The 23,336-nt window shown below is 48.9% G+C and overlaps 1 protein-coding gene and 1 long non-coding RNA gene across 2 annotated transcripts; one reads left to right on the top strand and one right to left on the bottom strand.

The window, feature by feature from the left end:
- Window positions 1-15,101: 15,101 nt before the first annotated feature.
- Window positions 15,102-17,072, top strand: C1QL2 (complement C1q like 2). Its single transcript, XM_015868613.2, is given in 3 exon segments — window positions 15,102-16,139; window positions 16,141-16,152; window positions 16,302-17,072. Coding segments are annotated over 3 exon segments (819 nt in total). The 5' UTR covers window positions 15,102-15,512; the 3' UTR covers window positions 16,482-17,072.
- Window positions 16,815-20,926, bottom strand: LOC107316759. The gene is made up of 3 exons (XR_004308049.1): window positions 20,869-20,926; window positions 19,280-19,551; window positions 16,815-17,222 (listed from the first exon to the last, which is right to left on the bottom strand). It is a non-coding gene; the product is annotated as an uncharacterized LOC107316759 (long non-coding RNA).
- Window positions 20,927-23,336: the final 2,410 nt, after the last annotated feature.

The raw sequence follows: 23,336 nt of genomic DNA, 5'->3' as shown, positions 1-23,336 counted from the left end.
TATTTATAGAACCCTCAGTCAGTGCCATTCCCTCCCTCAGTCACTGAGATTCCCTTTACCTGGTTCCTTTCTACTTTCAGGGCTGCAGTGAATTCCCATCTTTGCCTTTAGCAGCACCCTCTCCTCTGACATTCCTTTATCCCAAAGTGCTGAGATCCTCTGACTTCTGCAATTTCACTCCCTTTTCATAAAACAGTAAACTTTTCTTCTTCTTTTTTTTTCCTTTGTGTCCCCAAAGTATCATCCAATTTTCCACCTTCCCCAAATCCACATACAAGAGATAATGCACGCTTCATCCTCCCCTCTGCTGCTCCCTGTCTCCAGGACCAGGGGCACATTGATGAGCACATCGCTCAGGGACATGCTCTTCATTTTGCTCTGGGTGTCCTTTTAGCTCTGGGTGAACCATCCAGAGATTCAGCATCATTGAGTGCACCCAAGTGGTACCTGGGGGGATGCCTGATCTAGAAGTGCCCAACAGGATAACACACACCTAGGTGCCCCTTCATTCATCCCTGGCACCACTTTGTAGCTTAAGGAGTGCTACGACCATCCCCACTCTGCTCTGTTTTGTGTCACCCTCCATCCTCAGCCAGGGGCTTCTGGCATCCCTCGGAGAGGTCAGTGGGAGAACACAGTTAATGAATGCAGCACTGCCAGAGAATGGACTCCTGCCACTAAGTGGCTCTGCTCCAGTTATCACTATGGCAGCTGCGTGGCTTTTTGGAGGAAAAAAGTATGTTACCAATCAGCCCTTCCTGGTGGACCCTGTACGATGTTCAGCCCGGAGCTGCCTGTCTGCAGGCGCCATCTAGTAGGGAAAAGAGAAAACACTGAGAATAAAACATGGAAGTTGAAAAGAGCTTTACTTTCATGAGCATCATTTCCAGGCAGCTCCTTGCCAACAGTGTTGGGGCTGTTTTCTGTTAATTACCTGTGTGGGTGAATTATAATACATGGCTTGGACCGCTGTTTTTGAACCAGCTCTCTTTGTGGCTGACTCCCCATGCCCAGAACAGCACATTGCTGCTCTTTGCCCGGAGCGGAGCCTTGATTCAACTTCACTTTCACAGATAAAAGCCTGAATTAATTAAAGAAAAGAATAGAAATCACTTTGATTTCCAGAACACCAGAACCTCCTAATCATCAGAGCTTCCACAAGTGCTGCAGTAATGAAGGGGCTGTTCTTCCCATGCAGACCTGTTTTTTGCAGGGATTTACAGAGTGTGCCCAAATTTCCTGCTCCTGGTGAAGGTGGTGGCTCAGGGTATGGGTCTGACTGTGGGTGCATCCCTGTGAACCATCAAAGTGATGTCTGATTCCCCCATGGATTTCTTATTGGAAATCTACGATCCCTGATGGCAGCAAGCTATGGACAGCATCTGCTTTCCTATATATTCTGCTTATAACAAAACTGTGGGCTTTGCTTCTTTGCATTCTGGTCTTTTGGTCTTTGAAATGCACATGGGAGTCGCTTCTATCTTTCTGTCATAGTTTCCATGAGCCCTGAGGTCCCTATCCAGGTGGGGATCCCTGGGGGCTGTAGGGTGGTGTATGTTTGCAGTAGGTGTGGAGCTGATGTGGGATGGTGGCTGTGCTCCTGTGCTGACTGTCATGGAGCACTCCAAAGAAAAGGGTTTCTTAAGAACAAGTACAAATGGCACGGAGCTGTGCCATGGTGCATTCAGCATTCAGTGTTTTACATATTAGACACCCAAAGTCCAGAGCATCATCTTGCCTGAAGTTCATCAGTACTGGTAACCAATGGTTCAAACCATGCTTTACATAAGACACTTCCTTTTATCATCTAGAAAGGCAAAAAGCAACATCAGTGCCTTTCCATAGAGGCAACCAGCTCGTACCTTATCCCTTATCCACCCTTGGCCAACCAGCTGAGCCTGGAGACTTGCCTGGGACTCCTCAAGAAGCAGTGGGACACGTCTTCTCCTTTGGCATTGGTGCCACATTGGGTCAGAGGAGCTTGTCTGGTGCAAAAAGGCATCCCACCTCCAAATACCTCCAATGTAGCAACCATTCCATACGTGTGGATGGCATAGGTGTGCCATTGCTCTGGCTGGCATCAGGGAGAGGAAGAGCTGTTGTTCAGCAGCACATCACCAGGCTGAAAGAAAACTGCAAAAAATAAAAGGGAAGTGAAAGGCACAAATGCAGAATTTGTCTGTATTAGCAATGCAGGGAAGCATAGGAAGTTAAGAAGATCACAGACAATTGAATTTAATTGAAAAAGAAGATTAAATAAAGTGAGACTCAAATATGAAGAGCTAATTTGGATTAAAGAAACAAGCTAGTTGCCTGGAGAAAGAAACTGGAGGGTGAAAATCATATTATTTTGTATCTGGGTTCCAGTTCTGTTTATATCAGGACAGTTAAATAAATAAATAAATAAATAATAGAGTAACAACTACCCAAAGTGATTCCCATTGAAACTGTAACCTTTCTGGAAGAGGGTTGCAAACCATAGAGAAATGGGGCCCTGATCCAATCTGATGAGTTTATTTAGCCCATGTATAGGAAAATGCGAGAGCTTCATAAAGTGTTTTTATGTTCCCAGCATTATTGCTGCTGACAGAAGGACGTTAATTTGTCCAGAGAGTGTCAGAATTGGGTGTTTTGGTGCAGCAGGCTGGGGCTGGGGTCTTTGTGCTGTGCATGGGGCAGGTGATGCTGGCAGTTTATGCACCAGCTACTGAAAGCACAGTTGGTAAGGGAATAGTTTTAGGAAAAATGAATAGTTCTTATTCATAGCACTAATAGGAAACGAAAGGCTGAAGTTCAAGCGCTTTCTCCAGGTTTCCTAATTTCCTCTTGGCAGCTACACCCTTTTCTACAGCACATCCAGTGACCAGTGTCCTCCTCCCAGTGGCTCAGGCTGTGTCTCTTGCTGGCCACGAGGCCATGGGCACATCCCCATCTACCCATCCTCATCCCTGTCCCCATCCCAGTCCTCATTCCCATCCCCATCCCTGTTCCCATCCTTCCCTCCATCCCCATTCCCATTCTCATTCTCATCCTCACCTCCGTCCCCATCTTCATCCCCATCCTGGTGCCTGTTGTCCCCATCCCCATTCCTGTCCCCATCCCCATCCCTGTGCCCCCCCAGAAGGCAGGACAATGTCCCATGGTGTCCAGGGGAAGGGACTTTGGGAGCACTTTAAGCTGGGGTTGGGGAGGACGGGCCCTATGCCCTTAGGACCATGATCTGCTCCAATATTGTGAGCAGTTTGCAGAACAAAATCCAGCTGTGATTTCATTAAGGAGGCTCCCGCTCCTTGTGCTCAATATTTAATTTAACAGGAGTGTGTGTGTTGGGTTCAGGGTGTTGATTAAGCATGACTCGGAGATAGAAGGAAATTACTAATATGGGAAAGCGCAGTCAGTATTTCATGGTGAAGAGTAATTGAGCTAACAGTTGACATATGGAGTTGTGTGGGCAAACTAATTAAATTTTACATCTTCCCAAGCATTTGTGAGTTTTATAAGCATTTGATTTATATATTAATTAAACCTTGGAGTGAAATAAAGAGGACATGACTATTTATACCGCAAATGCGTCCATCAAGGGGAAATGCTTTGAGGTATTTACAGGCAAAGAGCAATACTCCTCAGTGAGTCTCTGGCTGTAGCCAGTGGAGGCAGAGGAGCCAACAGGGTGTCCCAGCTGTGTTCCAGTTGTGTGCCAGCCATGTCCCCATCGTGTCCCACCATATCACAGCCATGTACCAACTGTCCCTGCCATATCCCAGCTGCCCTCCAGGGCTGGTCCAGCAGTGCTGAGCATCTCTCACCATGCCAGGCACTGTGGCCTTGGCATCACAAGCCCTGACAGGAAGGTGTTAAATCCCAGCTACACTTGAACTGTAGAATCATTAAGGTTGGAAAAGTCCTGTAAGATCATCTAGTCCAACCCCAACCCACCCCCAGTGTGCCCACTAACCATGTCACCCAGTGCCACAACTACATATTTCTTGAACACCTCCAGGGATTATGACTTCATTTCTGCTTGGAGATACTCTGATGGAAGGGAATGTCTGAAGTTATGAGTTTGCATTCTAGGATCTCAGATGAAGGACAAGTTCTGCAAATGGTATTTGGATACAGTGACAGTGAGTGAGAGTCCCAGACCCTCAGCTCTAATTTTCTTTCAGTCTGTTGGTACACATCCCATAGCTGACACTTAGAATCGCAGACACATAGAATCACAAGGTTGGAAAGGACCTACAAGATCATCTAGTCCAACCGTCCTCCCATTACCGTAGCTAAAGCAAACCACTATACTTCACTGCTCTTCTAACCTTGGTGATTCTACGAAGTGGGCATGCATCCATCTTGGGTCTGTTCATGACCCTGGGCTGAAACTGGGGCTGTCAAGGGGCTGCTGACTGTGTTGCCATGTGCTGGGAGCATTTCTGGTGCAGGAATGCCATTTGTTTTATTTTTCAGGTCTGTGTGCTGAGATGATCTGCCTCCAGGAACATCCCTGCTGTTCTACAAGGGAGGTTCCTACACCCTTGCTGCCTCGTGTCCCTCATGGCTCATCTGCAGTGTCTGGGATGCACAAACCTTCTGATCCCGAGTTTAGAAAAGAGGACTGCTTCCATCTGGCTCTGCAGCAATGCCTCCAGCAGTGCAGGCATGGGGTCACTGTGCAGCACTCGCAGCTGCTTCTGCATCCTGGCATCCTGCTGATGCTAAAAAAAAAAAAATGAATCTACCCCTTGTATTTCCTTATTATTGATGGGTTATTTTAGCTATTTGTGATGTCTGCAATGACAGAGGATTCAGAAGGCATTTGATTTTGGTAGGAAAGGGGGATTATAGCTAAAACATGGATCTTAAAAGTCCCATAAATTTAGTAGACTATTCATAACAGGAACACAGCCAGTATTCAGATCCATCAGTGCCATGAAATGGATGGTAGCAATGTTTTCAGAGTCGTGCTGTGTGCCACCTCGCTGTCCCACCTACACTCCAGGGACTCCATCAATCTTGTGGTGGCCAATGCCTCCTGCTCACAGTGGCAGTGATGAATGCTGTGACCCCTGGGGAGGAAGGATCACAGTGGCTCAGTGCTTCTATGCAGGGTAAATTACAGGCTGGGGAGTGGGAGGTGCTGGGACTGATTGAGATTAAACAAGGAGGGAGAAGACCTGGATGCGATGTGAAGGTTTTCATTGGGCAAGAGTACTTATGGGTAATCCAAGCTACCCAGGAGCTCAATGCACAGGCTGGAAACCTTTGGTTTTGCAGCCCACACAAATTTAGAGGAGATGAGGGGCAGTGACTAATTATCCCTAATTAAATGGCTGATGGCATTTACAACAAGGCTTAGGGAACTGACGATCCTTGGACAACCCTGGGATGAGCACACATCAACTGTCCCCCCTGGTTGGACAGAGCAGTGTCACCTTGCTGCATAGGAGCCCAAGAGCACTCAGCAGCAAGCACAAACATCTCTTCACCCCAGTCCAGCCTGGCTATTAATATACCGGTAACAACTCACAGCTCTGCACAGCATTACGTTTCATTGGTGCTTTACTTACAATGTTCAAGTACAGTGTGCCATCAATTTGTGTGCTGCCTGTCTACAAATCAATGTAGCTAATACAATGTAGCTAAACACATCTTGCGTTCAGTGAGCTCTCCCTGTTTTGCCAGCAGTGCCAATACATCAAACCTAGAAATGCATCCAACACAATGAATTTTAATGTCATATAACACTAGGATTTTGCATGACATTAAACCCAAGCGCTAGGGCACGGTGCTTTGGAAATGGCAGTGTTATGAAGTGGGCAGATCTCAAGGCAGATCTAATCAGGTGCTGCTGGATTACCAGAAATCCTCCCCCATTGTTCTGTGGTCGATGGGGACTTCTGCCTGATGTCACAGGAGGAATCAATAACAGACCTGAGGGATTCAATCCAGGGAGCATCTATCCCTTCACTTGGCAAATGTGCCCTGTGCTCGGGTCATGCCTGAGCTCCAGGTTGCTATTGATATTGTGGAGAACCACAGCAATCTTCAGGAAATTTGTGATCTGGCCCTGGCATATTTGACAGATAACACTCGAAATACAAATGTCAAAACGCATTTAGATTTTCCCCTTTCCTAACTAGCCCTGGAGAAAATGCAAACCCTTCTTGACAGAATCAGTTCAGGAGCCTCCTCTAAGCCAGGCCCTGAGTGTTAGGAGAATCTGCCTCTTAAAGCCATACAGATCTATTGCTGTGGTACAAAAAAACAGTCTTCACCCCGAGGCAGAATTGCTTAAGAAAATCCTGACATGATTAGACACTACTCTCTTCTGAGAAAAAGTAAGTACACCATTAAAGGATAACTGAGATGCTGCATAAACTTGGCAGTATTGAAACTGCTTGATGCTGAGGTCCCCAAATGCCAGTTTGGCAGGAAGGCACAGGGAAGGACCTGAATACTTGGATTTTTCTGGTTTCTGCTGCACAGGTGTGGCACAGCCCCAGTAGGCTGCTGTCCTGTAAGGACAATGTGACACCCCAGTGCTGCACAGGGTGTAGGTGTAAAGGTGGCTAATATAAAGATGTTGACCAAGATGGTGATAAATCACAGAATTGTATGGGTTGGAGGGACCTCTAGAGATCATCAAGTTCAACCCCCCTGCCAAAGCAGGCTCCCTACACCACATTAATAGTCAAAGGTTATTAGTAAAGAAAACTCACCAATGTCAATGCCTGGACTGGACAGCTGAGACAGTCTCCACAGGGAAGCAATCTCCAAGAGATACTGCCTCAGTGGTGGTCGGCCCTTAAATGAGGTCTCAGAGGAGGTGGAGTCGAAGTTCACCCCTTCCAGGAGCACAGCTAGATTACTCTCACCTGTGCTCCCGCAGCTGACCCGACACTTGCCTCAGCTGATTAATCAGTGGTTCAAGCTGTGATTTCCCATACAGTAGGGTAGGCTTTGGTGTGGTTCAAAACACAGCCCAGATCTGTGCCATTTGGTTGAGAAAATAAACCCAAAGATCTTTTTATTATTGTTATTATTCTTTAACTGTAAAACATTGCTTTCAGCTAATGCCACTTTGCTTTGAAAGGGAGTTTTGGTAGAGTGAAGAGTAAATGAAATATTATTGCTATCAAATTTCTCTGTGATTCAGAACGATGTCCAAATTAGTCCTTTTACCATCCTAAGTAATACAGACTGCAATGTCTACAGTTGAGATTTCTGAAGGGTTTCCATGATGAGATTCGAGTTTCCAGTTGATGAGGACTTTGTCAAACATCAGCGCTTCAAAGATTTCCATCCCGTGGCTGATGTGTACAGATGGTCACATAGATTTGCTCATATGTACCAATGTAAATTTTCAGCTGAAAGAAAGCAGTCACACTTGGGAATAATTTTATAGAAAAGCAGATGATTTATCTATATTAGACAAATTGTTTCGGGTGGAAGAAGCCCCACGCTTTGGAGTGAAGCTCTAATTTGATAGCGGAGCTCTGCAGGCCCTATCTCATAAGTTGGATTGGGTGATGTTCTGAGCCCTGGTAAATCTGTCACACCACTGAGCACCAGGAGGACCCAGCAGGGCCCAGAAGTTCTGGGTTAGGATCTGGGGATGTGAGGGAACCCTGGTGGAGCTGGAACAGGGGATGGAGAGAAGGGAGGACAGGAGGAATGAAACACAGCTCAGGTGGGGAAAATGACACCAGCAGTATTAAAAGGAAAAAAAAAAAAAGCAGAAATGCTGGTGAAGGTGAGGAGATGAGATAGTCCACGACGTGGTAGAGGACTCTCCTCCAAAAGGTTGGTACTGACCTTGAGTCTCTTGGCAGAGAAAGCTTGGGACAGGGACTCCCTCTAGGGGCTGCACAAGGAGTGCTTTATGCTGGCCTGCAGCCCGGAACGGCCGCATCTCCAGTCCCCTTCCTGCCCGCTCCCCCCACCCTGTGCTCTCACTTGCCCATAAGGTGAGGGCTGTTCCTTGCCAGGGAGCACTTGAAGTCCTTTGTGTCACCCTTTGAGACAGCAGTAGCTCTGGCTTGTGAAGGAAGTTGAGAGATATGTGATGAACAAATGAAGAAGGGAGAGCAAAAAATGCAAATGGCTACATGGTTTGGGATACAGGATGGCTTCCTGGGTGCCAGCACATGCTTTGCACCAGGCCTGAGCCTTCCCAACATCACAGGTCACTGGCACCTTTGCTGGGGATACACAGTATATATACCCACCTCTGGAGAAGCAGTAGGATTTGATGTTGCATTATTTTGCCTGCTTGGGGAATGTGGGCTGGGAACTGGAGGAGCCCCAGTTTCCCTCTGCCAAATGTGCAGTAGGAGTTGAACCAGATGACCTTTAAAGAGTCCCTTCCAACTCGAATGATTCTATGATTCTGTGACATTGGGGAGAAGCAGGTGGATGGGATGACGGCATCTGAAAGATGTCCAGCAAGATTTGCTGGAGTTCATTTATTGAGCACCTGCAGTTAACAACCCCACATGAGTTTTGGGGGTTATTTTAAGGTTGCATTCATGAGCATATGGCAGAAACTGAGATGCTTCAGTGATACAGCTGTGGAAAACGACAGGGTGATGTTGTGTGGGCTGTAGGTGCACCGAGTAAGATGTGCTGATGGATGAAGAATGTAAAAGAGGTTGAATGGGAACCAATCAAATGATTTTACTCCTGATGTAAACCAGAGCAGAATAAGACCATGTGGGTCTATAAATAGCAAGAGATTGGTTCCAACTAAATCTATAGCATTTTCTCTGGCATTCATTTTGCATAAATTAAGACACTTCTGTAAATAAGTGGAAAACTTATTAAGCCTTACAAAGGTTAGACTGTTTCCAGTGGATTTTATGTCTGTTGCATAAATCCTCCCAGGTAATTCCATACTTTGGATAGAGATAATTTTTTACAGTGTAGGTTCAATTAACACTCTCATGCCATACGTGCCATATATTAAAGTGGGAAACCACCTGCACGCCCCATAAATCACTGGCATCCAATTTTACTTCCTGATTCAATCAGCATTTGGCCCGTTTGGGCCTCTGAGAACCTGTGTTGAAACACATGAGGCCAAGCAGCAGTCCATGGCTGTCTGCAGAACGGAGATGTTCACATCAAGCCATTTTCACAGCACTGAGGTCCCCATGTCATCTGTTTCATGCTGGATGCCTCGGCCATTGCCTGGAATATTTCTGCTGCTTATGAGATATATTCTCTGGAAGTGTTAAAACTTGCACTAATAACCTTGGTTTCCAGATATTCTGAATGTCCTCTGAATTGCTGGAAAGAAGATGGTCCACTTTACATTAATAAACAGTAATTTTAAATACACTTGAATAGAGAATGAAGCTGTAATTAATTGCAAACACTTCTCATTTGTAAGCAGCGTTCACTGGTGCTAAGCCTTGGTTCACATTTTGCTGTCCCAAGTGCCATGCAAACTGAGCTGAGCCTGAAAGCTCCTCTCCTTGTTCCTCTGCACATCACAGCTCTGCACAATAAGATCGAGATTCATTACTCACCACAACCAGTGCCATGATTTAGCACTTTTAAAATGGGCTTACTTGGCAGGGACAGTACAAAATGTACACGTTTTCAGTTCCTGTGCCTTGCAGACTCAGAGTCCATGTCTTTTACACATTCACTTCACATAACTATATCCTTGCCACTTTTCCTTCCTTTGGACAGAGCTCTTGGCTTTCAGACAATTCCTGCAGACCCTGTAGCAGTTGTGTCACCACACGATGTGTCATTCATACTGGAAGCAGTCAGGTTTGAAAACCAAAGAACCGCCTGACTTGCATCCTAGGTGGCACAGACAGTGAGTGAGCAGGCAGCGAGGGGCATGCAGACAGATGATGTCTTTTAGCCTCCAGCAAGGCTTAATGTGGTTAAATCGAGATGCAGCTAGGACTCTTGATGATGCCAGGAATCCGATATTCCACTTGTTTGCAGCTCCTCAGGAGGAAGTAGTTGCCTTGTTTTGTGATAAAAGGGGTTAGCAGAGTGAAGACTTGCCCTTTCCTGGGTGTTTCAATGGGAAGTTCAACATGGATGGAGCTGGCATTTTTGTGTGTGTGTGTTGGGAATCACCTGTGCTGTCTCTTCATAATGGATAAGACAAGGAATCAGAGGTTACCTGCAGTGGGAAAATTAAAATCAAACATTGTGAAATGGCTTTTTTGGGGAGGACAGATGGTTTGGGGAAGTTGAGGAGTTTCCATTCCTGCAGAGATTCCCATGTGTTAGTCATTGATCTTGCCCACAGCAGTGACAGTGGGGAGTACCCACCTCTAGAGATGTTAGTGACCTTCTGCTGCCATGAATTACAAAAGGGATGCCTTGTAGGCAAGGCAGCAGTGAAAAATCAGGCCCACGTATAGAACTTGGGCACAGCCATGTCTCAGAAGCACACGTGAACCTAAGAGTTTGCTTCCAAGGAGTCTTGTTGCTGTCTTTTTGGAGAAAGCGTCATTGCTATCACTAGTGCATTGAGGACACGTTCTCAGAAAGAACTGAGGGTGTTATTTGAAGTCAGACATGTAGCATTAATCCTTGTGTTGATGAAAAAACATAGCCAGACATCCATGAGGTTACCTTTCCTGCCTAACTTGAGCTGAACTTGATGGATTTAATACTTGTTTCAGCCACAGTATGCTCACAAGTCTCAGCAGGCCCCAGACCAACCACATAACTTGGGCACTTCTGGTTCAGAGAAGCACATTAACTCACTCCAGGCTTATCTTCCACACCATACAGGGCACGGAGGATGCTTGCTAACATTGGAGCAAGGTGACCAGCCGCTCCTTCTGTCGTTGCCTCTCCTTCTTCCTCGCCTCCGTGGTCTGCAATTGGCTCCATTTGCTCGATGAGAGATGGCTGGAGGTGAGCACATTAGGAGGGCTCTCCTCCTCCTTCCACCTGTTTTTCATTCCTTGACTCACTGGCTTTAAGCTGTAAGCAGTGACGTGACAGCTGAGTCATGGGCACGCCACCTGGATGCTGTCAGCATCAATCTCTCTTATAAGGATCATAGAGGAGCAAAACAGAAAAGACCATTTGGGTTTTGCATCCATCTTCCTGCCAGTGGGGATGGAGCCCTGCAGTGCAATCACTGGCTCTGCCCAGCCTTGCCCTCTGAACCCCAAGCGCTGCAGCCTCCACTGCTCTCCCTCAGGAAACACACCAGAATCTAATAAACCTCATCGCCAAGGAGATCTCTGCTTATTCCATGGTTGTGATTTAGTCTACGTTTGGCTTACGTGAACAAAGAACTTCCTGCTGATACCCACACAAGAGGTTTGTATTTTTCTTTCCTGGCAAAGGAATGAATTCACTCAAGTGCAAAGCTGGAACTAAAATGTTCTGTTTGTGTTTTGTGTAACAGTTTTAGGAGTCTCCCTGCCGCATTGTTGTACAGAGCAGATGAAAAAAAGATGCAGTCCTATGCCCTGGAGAGCTTACACTTCTCATTTAAGCGAGATACAGTGACTGAGAGTGACAAGTAACGAGACGGCAGGACACAAGTCATACGAGAAAGGTCAGAATGCTTCTAAATAAAGCCCATTGTCATGCTTTTAATTTGCGTTCATATCGGATCAATCATCATTGATGACTACATATATTGGGATAATTTTACTACGCTTTAATCAAACCTTTAAGTCTCATGGAGCCATCTTTATGAACCTTTCTCTTGAGTTAACCAGGCTTTTTCAAATATATCTGCCTCTGTTAGCCTGCTTATTGATGGCTGAGCATCCCAAAGGCATGTGTCCCAACATGCTTGGCTTTGGCTCTCTGACCCTCACATCTCCCTTTTTATGCTACCCGATTAACAGAGGGATGCATTTAATTTTTGAGGGATGTATGGGAAAAGTTGATGGTGGATGCAGAACGTGATGCCACAGATGTCCGCTCAATGCCATCTGTCACACCTGCGGATTTGGCTATTATTCCTTCCTAATTTTATTCTTGTCTTTGTCTTGAGGGGATGAATTCTCTCTGGTACCTGACTGCAGGTTTAGTTGACTCCCAGAGGGAAGCCCAAATGCGCTTCAGAAGTGTTTATAATGTCTGTCTTTCATCCCGGTTAAACCAGCTGCCCTTGCACATCAAATCCCCGCAGCAATTTTTCCCTTCACAGAATAGAAATAATTAGCCTAATGGTTGGGTGTGGAAACGTTGCTAAATGAAGACAAGGGATATGCATAAAGGGGCTGATTTTAGCTCTCCGACCTTCCAGCTTTCCCATTCCCTCTTCAGAAGTCACAGAGGCTCGAAGCACTGCTCATGAGATGCTCAGCAAGAGACTCTGCCATGGATTTGGTCTCATCCACCTGCACACTGACCAAATGTGCACGTGTTACATTCAGAAGGCACGGGAGGATCTTTCCCTCCTGCTAGATCTCCAAATTCCCTGATATCCAACTGCCTGTTAAAATGTCAGTCTTCACCGCTTGGAGTTAATCTGATGTTTACCAGAAATGTGCTTTCATCATTTGTATGTTGTACAGAAGGCCCCAGCTCAATTACAGAAACAGATGCTTGGTTGTATCGTCAGTGCGGAGTTATCCCAGCAGTCACACTGGAAAAGCGTTAGTTATCCAAGGAGACAAATTGAACAAGACAAATCTAGGGCCAACCTGCTTCTCAAGCAGTTTGTGAGAGCACGCTGAGAAGCAGAGGACTAGGGAAGGAGGGCTGAATTTGCCCTCACTCTGAGTCTGTTTAGGGCATGGGTACCCAGACCTCCCCTAAGGGTACCTCCACATTCAGTGGCATTCAGTTCAGCACCGTGCTGCTGCCAGAAACCCCAGGGTGGGTCAAAACCAAGAGAGTGATGTTTGTGGGGATGGATGGCAGCAGGTGATAAATAAACTTATTCATGTTATCAAGTAGAAGCAATTAGTATCTTTGCATTCTATACGCTGCGAATGGAAATCATATCATACACACCCTGAATCTAGTTCTAGTGAGATCTGAGCACTTTAGCATCAGGAGTGCATACATTATGTGTTACCAAAGTTTCAGACAGTTTATTCAGTCGATGACAAAAACCTGTGAGTCTTGTGATATGAGAAAGGGGAAGAATGAAGCACTTCAGGAGGTCAGAGGGCAATGTCACCCAAAAACCTTCATCAGTTGTGGCTGCAGAAAGCCACACAAAGCCAGCTGCTGTGGGAAGGACACGGACCCAATGAAGCAGCAGTTCCAGGTGGAAAAATGGATCTCCAGATCACAGTGCTTTTACCCCTGATACATCACAGTGTAGGACTGATGGCAGCAACCACCTCACCACTACAGGGCTACCTTGAGGGCACCTGCTGCGTTAGGGCTGAAACAGATTCTTCCGGAGACAATGCTGAAGTCACTCTTTACCTTAAAGCAATCTGACAGTGGGATTAACGAGGTGCTCAGTCCCTCTCACTGCATTACAGAGCAGTGATTAAATTATTCCTAAACAAAACTGCTGGAATCGGACACCTCAGCGCCGATATCTTCGTAATCTCCTCTGCCTGCTTGTTTGCGTGCTTAACTTCCCTTATTAAGAACTGTTCTGCTGGAAGTTGGAGCACATTTCTGCTTCCGCCCGTGCTGATCCACAGGCAAAGCAGATGCTGCTCTACAAATTACTGCGGCTTTGCAGAGGGACCTGTGAGCTCCGCTCGGAATAAAGTTCTCAGCACCGGCCACCTCATTAGAGGAGGGAGCCGATGGAAACAGGGAAGTCGCACCACAGCCAAAATGATATGGGAACTTAATTATTCAGAAAAAGGTTTAGCAAAACGACAGTGTGGAAGCTGCCTTTGGAAAACAGGAGATTAGAGATGTTGGTGAGGGCTGCAGAACACTGTGGGGGGGACAGGGAGGGTTCACGTACACAGGGAGAGCCGAGCTAGTGACAAATTCCTGAACAAAAGGGAAATTAGCAGATGCATCAGTAGGGATGATCAACAAAGCAGTGCGATTTGTTGGCGGATGTATTTGTATTTAATGCCGTTAATATATGGAAAATTAGACTAAGGCTGAAACACAAACACTGATTAGAAGTCACGTTATGAGGCTTTGGACAAGCTGATAATAACACTGTAGGATGCAACTGTTAATTCAGAAGAGAGGAAGAGGATTTACAGCTTTGTCACAACTTTGCCTCTTGAAACACTAAGCGGCATTGTGCTGTGTAATAGACACCCTTAGTCCAGCATAGACTACCAGTACGACACACGGGGAAAGGCTTTGCATTTGTGGGATTAATTCCCCTTCCAGCTTTACATATATAGACATGGAAGATTCAGACAGTTCTGAAGGGCCCGGGCTTAATCCTAACCTCAGCAGCAGTGCAGCGAAACCTGAGAGACTCCAAGATAACACTAGGGAGAGCGAGAGATGCAATCCTCAGGTTCATGCCTGCTAGGAGAGCCCTACTGTCCCCTCCTTAACTCCAAGGAGAGCCCACAGAATGGTCCCAGCGCTGTGTTCAGCCGTGCAGCACCCATTCTGAACTCCCCCATCTCCCACCCAAGTGCAGAGGTCTCACTGGACCTCACACGGTCCCCATGCCCCCACCTTGGCCCCGCTGCTGTGCACGATGCATACTCCAGATCCCTGGAGGAACGCAATGCTGGGAGAGTTCCCACCGCACTACCACCACTTAATCAGAAAATCAAAGGCAACGAATTACAATTTATGGGAAGGGAGGTGGGAAAAAAACCACAAAAATCCCACGAGCGCTTGGTTTGGAGCCAACACACAGAGGGAAACCCACACAACGTGAATCCTGCGGAAGGTATTTCCTCGCAGCGCCTCTCTCCCACCAGGCAGCCGGCAGGTGGGGGGGGGTGCTGAGCTGGAAGGGGCGTGCGGTGCCGCTGCGCTGCTCTCCGCGCGGCTCTGCGCGGCCGCGACCGGACGGGAGGAGCAGCGGGAGCCGAGGGGACGATGTCACCGCGCGTAAGACGGCCGCTCGTTGGCTGCGCCTGAGAATCCCCGAATAGAGCCGCGAGGGGCGGGCGGGACGGGGCGGACGAGAGAGGGATCCGGGGGGGCAGCAGGGGGGCATCGGGGAGCGTCCCGCCGCCCCTCCCCTGCCTCGGCCCGCCCCACGCGGGGGCAGCTGACCGCACGCGGCCCCGGCGAGCGGTGCTGGCCCCGCAGGTGGGTCAGCTCCGCTCCCCCCGCACGTCGGGGCGGCGACGAGGGGCGGCCGTTCCGCGACGCCCCCGCTCCGGCCCTGCCCCGCCGGGCGCCCCGGGCTCCGCGCCCCCTCGGAAGGAACGGAGCGGAGCGGAGCGGGGCGGCGGCTTTCGGCATGGCGGGGCGAGCGGGCTGAGCGGGGAGGCGCCGGCGGCGGGGGGCTCACCGCCTTCTCTCGCCGTCCCCCCCCGCAGGGAGCGGCCGGCCCCCGCGCCACCATTACCTCGCACGGAGGCAAGGAGGACCTGCTAGCTCTCGCCGCCCGGCTCTGGCAGAGGAGGAGGCGGCTGCTGGCCGCCGCCGGGCTCGCCCTGGCCATGGCCGTCGCTCTGCTCGTCGCCGTGCCCCTGCTGCTGCTGCAGGCGCCCGCCGAGAGCGGTGCCCACTACGAGATGATGGGCACCTGCCGCATGATCTGCGACCCCTACAGCGGCGCCCGCCCGCCCGGCCCCGGCAGCACCGCCGCCGTGGAGGCCCTGCAGGACCTGGGGGCAAACCCCCCGCCGCCCTTCGCGCAGGGACCCAAGGGGGAGCCGGGCCGGCCGGGCAAGCCCGGACCCCGCGGCCCCCCCGGAGAGCCGGGACCGCCGGGCCCTCGGGGGCCGCCGGGGGAGCGAGGGGACGCGGGGAAGCCGGGGCTGCCCGGGCTGCCGCTGGCGGGGACGGGCGGCGGCGGCAGCGGCGGAGGGGCGGCTGCAGGCGGCGAGGCGGCGGGCGGGCTGAGCGCTGCCTTCGGGGGGCCGCGCATCGCCTTCTATGTGGGGCTGAAGAGTCCCCACGAGGGCTACGAGGTGCTGCGCTTCGACGACGTGGTGACCAACGTGGGCAACTACTACGAGCCATCGAGTGGCAAGTTCACCTGCCCGCTCCCCGGCATCTACTTCTTCACCTACCACGTCCTCATGCGAGGCGGAGACGGCACCAGCATGTGGGCTGACCTCATGCAAGAACGGGCAGGTGGGTGCTCGCGTCCCGGCCCCGCCGCGCTCCCACCGAGCGGCCCCCGCCGTCGGGGCCGGCGCGCACCGACGACCGCGATGGGGGGAAGGGGGAAGCGGGCGGGGAACGGTGGGGGCACGGATGGGGCTGACAGAGCTGTGCCGCAGGTTCGGGCCAGCGCCATCGCGCAGGACGCGGATCAGAACTACGACTACGCCAGCAACAGCGTCATCCTGCACCTGGACGCGGGTGACGAGGTGTACGTCAAGCTGGACGGAGGCAAGGCGCACGGGGGCAACAACAATAAGTACAGCACTTTCTCTGGCTTTCTTTTATACCCCGATTAAAGCGCGGTGAGCGACGTGGCTCAGCCGAACCAGCGCATCCGCTCAGACCCCCGTTGTGCCGCGGTTCCCTGCTGCTCTCCGCGGGTCACTTCAGCTTCGTTATCGGTTTCTGTGTTTTTCTTTCTAATTTTCCCGTGGAAACAAAATACACGTGAACAACGCGACCCCTCCCTGGCTGCCCCCTTCCCCTGACCCCCCGTCCCCATGTCAGTGTTCTGTGTCACACCAGGAACCCACAGCCAGAAACCCACAGCCAGAAACCCAAGCGGTTCCTACACTGTATCAGAGATTCAGAGTTCCGCCTGTGCCATACACAGCATTTGAACTGCTCGATTTTTTTTTTTTTTTGTCAATGAAGATTAATTACAATGATGAATTTTCAGATGGATTATTCATGATGTGGCACTGGACCATGTTTTTTCCCTCTGCTACTTCATTCATATGGGGTCAAATGTAAACTTTTCTGTGCAATGCGATGCTCGTGTGAATGATGATGTCACTAACGTCAAACCTGTTCCTGTCTGCAAAAGAACTCAAGTCGTTGACCACACTCACCGAAATATCACATTAAATTATGTTTTTAGACAATGGCTTCTCGCTGTGTGTCTCTTCTCATGCTGCAGAGGAGCCTTGTGCTGGTGGCAGGGGGTGGGAGATGCTGCTTCAGCCCTTTAGGTTTGCAGTGATGTTAAAAGTTCGGATGGGACACCTAGTCTAGGTCACGATTGTGGCTCAAGAGGTCTGGGAAGAAAAGGAGAAAGAGGAAAAAAGCTCTTTACCTTTATGTAGTTTTGTAAAAAAGGCACAGCATCAGTAAGGGGTGGAGGTGGGTGTGCAGAGCGGATCTCCTGAACACACACAGGGGCAGAGCCCGACCCACAGGAGCTGAGGAACAGAAAAATCATTTTGTTGGTAGTGAGGGAAAGCTGTGTTCCAGCACTGTGTTAGACAAGTGCAAATGTGTGTGTGGGGGGGAGAGGTGAGCCCCTCAGATCAGTGCAGATGTGAGGCTCAGCCCCACTGACAGTCAGCTCCAGGATGGGGACAAGGGAAGCTCAATGGGACCCAACTCACACTGCTTACATTGGTGAATCCTGGGCACAGCATGTTGTTGTAAAGGTGTGTAATGGCATGAGTAGCCCTGGGCTCTTCCATGAACAATGGGTGAACTGCCCTGATTGAGTAAAATGGGATCTCTTAACTGCAAGGGAGTTAAATGAGTTACAGAAGCTTACTCCCTGCTTGCTCTCACTTCCACCAACTGTGGTATCCCTGTCCAGACTCACATCTGGGATGGGCTCGCTCCAGCTCCACACTGGGCAGTCCAGCGATGGCTGTGCTCTCACAGTCCCCTATCAGCCCTTGGTGGGATGCGTCCCCTCATTGGCAGTGCAAAGGGCCACAGCGTGTCCCGTTCCAGGAGGGAGGATGCAGTTCCTGCCTTCATCCCGTCCTCCAGCCTCCCCCGGCCAAGGGGAGCAGAGTTCATAACCAGGTACACACATCTGACAATTATCAATCTCCGACGCCTTGTCGATTTGTACCATTTAGAATATGATTAAAAGCAGTGTCTCAGACCCAAATGAAGTATAATTGCTATGGATCCCCAATTCCCTCTGGATCTGTAATCCTTTTTGACTATTCCTCCCTCCCCTCCTCCCGACGAAATGGAGCTTAGACACAAAGCCCTCGGTTTAAATTTCAAAAAATTAAAATTGACATGCAGCAGCATTAGCAGGAGCCAGGAGGAATTCTAAGGAGGTGCCCGGGCTCCGCTTTATCCTTTGCATTAAGAAGCAATTTGTACTTCTAACAAAGACCCGACTGTTCCCCCTTGGCAAAAGGGCAATGAAGATGCCTTGCAAGGGAATTGCTGTTCACAATACTTAAACAAATTTGAATCTTAGATTTTTAAATCTGTATTCCCCGGTGAAGCCCGCTCCTTGCAATTCTAATGCGGGGCTGGTGGTGTGTGCCTGCCAAGGTGTCAGCAGCTAAGCAGATGATGGATTGATGAGGCAATAGGAAGACACAGGCTCGTGGTGGCGGTTTGCCCCGACAGTGATCTATGTATCTGCACATTATCAATGTCATGAGGAGCCTCGAACCACCCTCGCTAAGATGTCTCATTTTCCACTTATCTCTTATGTACTAATTATCGGGCTGGATTATTCCCTGGGATAGAAACAAAAAAAGAAATGCTCCTTGCCACTCCACTGACAGTTTACACAATCGATGGAAGGATCATCTCCTGGCTGCTCGTGTGTTTTTCCACTCCTTTCCTCCTGGCAGAGCTCTGCGATGGCTCGGGGGGTGTGGAAGCTGTTCCCACCACAACTGTTGGGACAGAGATCTCCTAGTGGCACCTCGAGGTGCAGGTTGTGTTTTTTTTTCCCACCTTCATCCATAGAATTATAGGATCATTGTGGCTGGAAAAGATCTGCAAGATCACCTGGTTCAGTCCCAACCCATCCCCATCATACCCATTAGCCACGTCCCTCAGTGCCACATCTCCACGGTTCTTGGACACCTCCAGGGACGGTGGCTCCCCCATCTCCCTGGGCAGCTGTGCCACTGCGTCACCACTCCTTCTGAGAAGGATTTTTTCTTAATATCCTACCTGAACCTCCCTGGTATAACGTAGAGTCCTTACCTCTCATTTTGTAACCAGCTGTGTACTCAAAATAATGATAAAAGCAGTTCAGATAATAATTAAAAAAGTAGGTATTTGCGCTCTCACAGCAAGGCATTGCAGAAAGAAATCCTGGATCTTTGTGCCCCTGGTGGGAATCCCTTACCCTGTGCTGTGGAAGGGAAGGTTTCCACAGGTTCCTCCTCAATCGTTCTCTTGCAGAGTGGAGCAGGAGAGACCCTGACCTGGCTCCTCTTCCCTTCCATTTGCTGGTGCTGCTTTATGTGCCTTGTGGCTTTACACACGTGCACTGAGCCACACGTTGCTCTCAGGCTTCCCACTGTTGGAACTCACCGTGGCCATTTTTCTCAGAGATTTAATGCTTGCTCATCTCCTTGCTTGTCTCCTTCAGGGCTCCCAGTGCCTGATGAGCTCAATCTGTGAACGCACAAAGCAGGGAGGCTGGGTTTGTTGAGCCTTCGCATGGCCTCTTTCTTTTCACACATTAACAAAATCTGTGTAGGACTAATACAAAAAAGGCATGTAAATCTATTTATGTTCCTATTAAATACCTTTTTTTTTTCCTAACACATGGCTTTTTTTTTTTCCCCCTGCTTTTATTGGATTGGACTCTGGGAAGAACTCCAGCTAAGATCCCATGTCTCGGTATTATCTCTGGGATAAAGGAGCCTGTCAGAATGAAATAAAGACTAAATGCATCTTCACTGACTTTGAGGCTCCAAAGAGTTTGGTCCTTTTTTACTGTACAGAGATGGGGAAGATTGATGATGGGAGACAAATGGCAGCCGCATGGGCACTGGCACAGTGGTGAGAGCCGCCTCTAGGGCTGTTCCATGTCTGAGCTCCAAGATGAGCAGCTTGATGGCAAGCTATGGCTAACATGCCAACAGGGCCTGCTTCTCTCAGCCAGATCTGTTTCTGTAGGCCAGGTCTATGCTGATTCTAATACATGTTCCTTGGTCACCTCTTGGTTTTCCCTGGAGGTCACCACACTCCACCCAGCAAGCATCACAAACCAGAGGAACTGATACAAGGCTCTGTCCTGATCCTCTTGGGCAGCTTGTTTGTCACAGGTCATCAAAGCATTATGAGGAGGCCAGCAGAGGGCAATGCTGGTTGTCTGCAAACACCCTATGTGATTTGGTAACCTAGACTTGAATATCTACCGCAATGCCCCATACAGAGCACTGTATCCAGGACTGGGGCTCCCAGCATAGGAGGGATGAGGGGCTATTAGAGAAGGTCCAGAGGAGGGCCACAAAGATGACCAAAGGGCTGGAGCACCTCTTCTATAAAGAGAGGTTGAGGGAGGTGGGCTTGTTTAGCTTGGATAGGGGAAAGCTCCATGGAGATCTCATTGTTATCTTCTAGCACTTGAGGGGAGCTTACAAACTGGAGAAAAATCAGGCTTTTTGTTTTTATGATTACATGGTGATAAGACAAGGGGGAATGTCTTTAAATTAAGAGACAGGAGATCTAGGTTAGATGCAGGGAAGAAACTTTTTACTCAGAGGGTGATGAGTCACAGGCACAGGCTGCCCAGAGAGCTGTGGGTGGGTGCCCTGTCTCTGTAGGTGCTCAAGGTTGGGTTGGATGGGGCCCTAGGCAGCCTGAACTGGTGAGTGACCAGAGGGAACAAAAACCACAGATAGCCTGCTCTAAATTATTCAAAAAAGGTTGATGGTCACAATCTAGTTAATCACAATCTAGTTAAAGAAAGAAATACTTGCTTACCCATCCCAAGGTCCAAGACTTGCTAAACACTCCAAAAGGAAGGCTCCCCAGATAGAGATGCTTCCCTTGTGGCAGCCAGCCCTTAAATGAGGCTTAGGGAGGGGTGGAACCTGGTTCCAGCCCTTCTGGTTACACAGGTGAAAGCAATTCACCTGTGCTCCCATGGCTGGCTGTGTCCCTTCACCAGGTGTTCAATCATTGGTTCAGGCTCTGACTTAGCAACTTCCATACAGTGGCAATCAGCCCACAGCAGAGGGCTGTTTCATTTGCTCCTGTTCTGTGCTTTTTGGCATTGGCTAGGTCAGAACCAGAAAAGACCTGCCTGATCCCTGTGATCTGCTGCCCTGCTAATGCAGGGTTATTTCCTCCAGTGCACTGTGAGCACGGTGACATGGGAGCATGGCTCACCTGCAGCATTGTCTGTGCTTCTCATGGGGAGAGGGCACATGCAGCATCCTGCTTCCTCTTTTTGCTCACAGCTGCCAAATCATGTCCAGAAAAGCAAATAATAAAAAATACTGTCTTGAATGCAGCTGAAATGTTTCCTTTTTGGCATTTCTCTTTGTCAACAAATTGCTTATTGCCTGAGTGTTGGATTGTGATTGCCATCCCAAAGAGGAGATCTGCCTCTGAGGAGGGGGGAAGCATGCTTGCGAGGATAACGTGTTTGCAGACATGAGCTCCCCTCTGAGCAGGCTTCATGAACAGTGAGTCTTTGTCCAATCTTAGTTTGAGGATGCAATATTTATGGTATGATAATGCAGAAAATGTTTTAACTCCTTGGGGAGGGAGCTGCTCTTCAGGTATCCTCCTGATCTTCCCTCATTACAGATCGTTCCTTCTGAAACGTTGCATTAATAGTGCTGTGCTGCAGCATGTCAATGTGTGAGGTGATGGGGATCAGATCCTTAGTGGGGTTCCCTCTGTTTTGTTTTGGTGTACAGTTGAATTCCTGAAGTTTGCTTCTTGTCTTCTGGTACATTATTTTCCATGCATCTTTCCTTCCTGGACTCTGGGAGCCCAAGGCACAAATTCTGTTTCCAGATACATCAGTCTAACCATTCTCAAGCCGAATTTTGCTCTGTCCTTTAGTTCATGTAGCCACCATACGGTGCAACAGCAGTGTTCCTCTTAGGCAGTATTTGGGGCTGGCCATAACAATTATCACCCTTTGTACCTAGTGGTAGAAATGGTCCATTTTGTGTCCTTGCCCAGTAAGTGTCACTGTGTAAACACCTCACTGGGAAAACACTGTCAGCATCTGTGAGAGGGTCAAGCAGCTCCTTTTGCCAGCCTCTAGCAAACCTCCTTCAGAGAGGTATCAAATATTTGCAGAGCTCAACCCCTCTGAGTCCTCACTGAGCACTCGCTGCAGCCAAGAGCTTGGAGCTGTCGCAGGCTTCAGCATTCCCTTTGAGAAGGCTGAGCATCCTGGAGCAGTAACACTGCTGCACTTTGTCAATTGTATGAAGATGAAACTTGAACTTTATTAAAGCTGAAACACTAATCAAGCCAATAAAACCCTTTTAAGTCATTTTTCTGGGGGGAAGTTGAAGCACTGGGAGGGGGGGAGGTTTGCAATTAATATGCAAAATCTCATAGATTCCAGCAACTCTATAACTCACATTGCACAGTCTTAGTACATATTGGTACTAAGCATTGCTAGCATGCACCATAAAGCCTCCAAAAGACACCACTGTGTTCCCAGTCACCATGCTGCACCTGCTCTACCACCGCCTAGGCTGCTGGCATGGGGATGAGAAGACCATGAAGAAGTGTGTCACTGCTGAGGATACATTTGCACATTGCATTGCTTTGAGGACTAAGGTGGCAGAGAGGAAAGGTACACCAGCTGAGCCTGAAAAAATACTTCAGCTCCAATCTTTTCCAGTATCTTTCCCTAAAGTGGCAGTTCTGGGAGGTCATTATATGAAATAATCGCCTCTCAGTCTCAAAACACTTTAGAATGAGATTTTGTTGCCATTTGACCCACCTTTTGATCAGTGAGCTTCCCCATGTCTGAAGGAGCTGTACTCCATTGGTGGCAGGACCCAAGGGAAGACGTGCAGCAGGTGGACCACGTCCTCCATGTGGTTGATCCGATCCCCATGAGAGCTAGTGGGCAGGCTCTCAGGCCTTTAATGGGGCAGGGTCAAGGTTAGGCTTAATCTCTGGATGGGATTTTATGGTAGTAGTGGTTTTTGTTACTCTTCTCAGATCTCATGAAGTTATTTGATTTGGTCTTGGCATAATCAATAGGCCTTTGTATTGATATACACGCTCCTTGAAGCTGGCAGAGCAGAGTGTGGGATGGATGTGCTTTTACTCCAGAATAGCACAAATCAGATAAATAGCTGCTGAATTAATTTGTGGTTGATGTTTTCTGGGAACTGCAATTCAAATTTCCTCTTTCCTTTCCCGCTACTATTCTTCCCTCTCCCCCCCAAAAAAGAAACAAACAAAGAAAA

Source organism: Coturnix japonica, chromosome 7 (assembly GCF_001577835.2).
Source record: "Coturnix japonica isolate 7356 chromosome 7, Coturnix japonica 2.1, whole genome shotgun sequence".
Lineage (NCBI taxonomy): Eukaryota > Metazoa > Chordata > Aves > Galliformes > Phasianidae > Coturnix > Coturnix japonica.
Note: the sequence above shows the minus strand (reverse complement) of the source record. Positions and strands in the feature narration are given on the sequence as shown.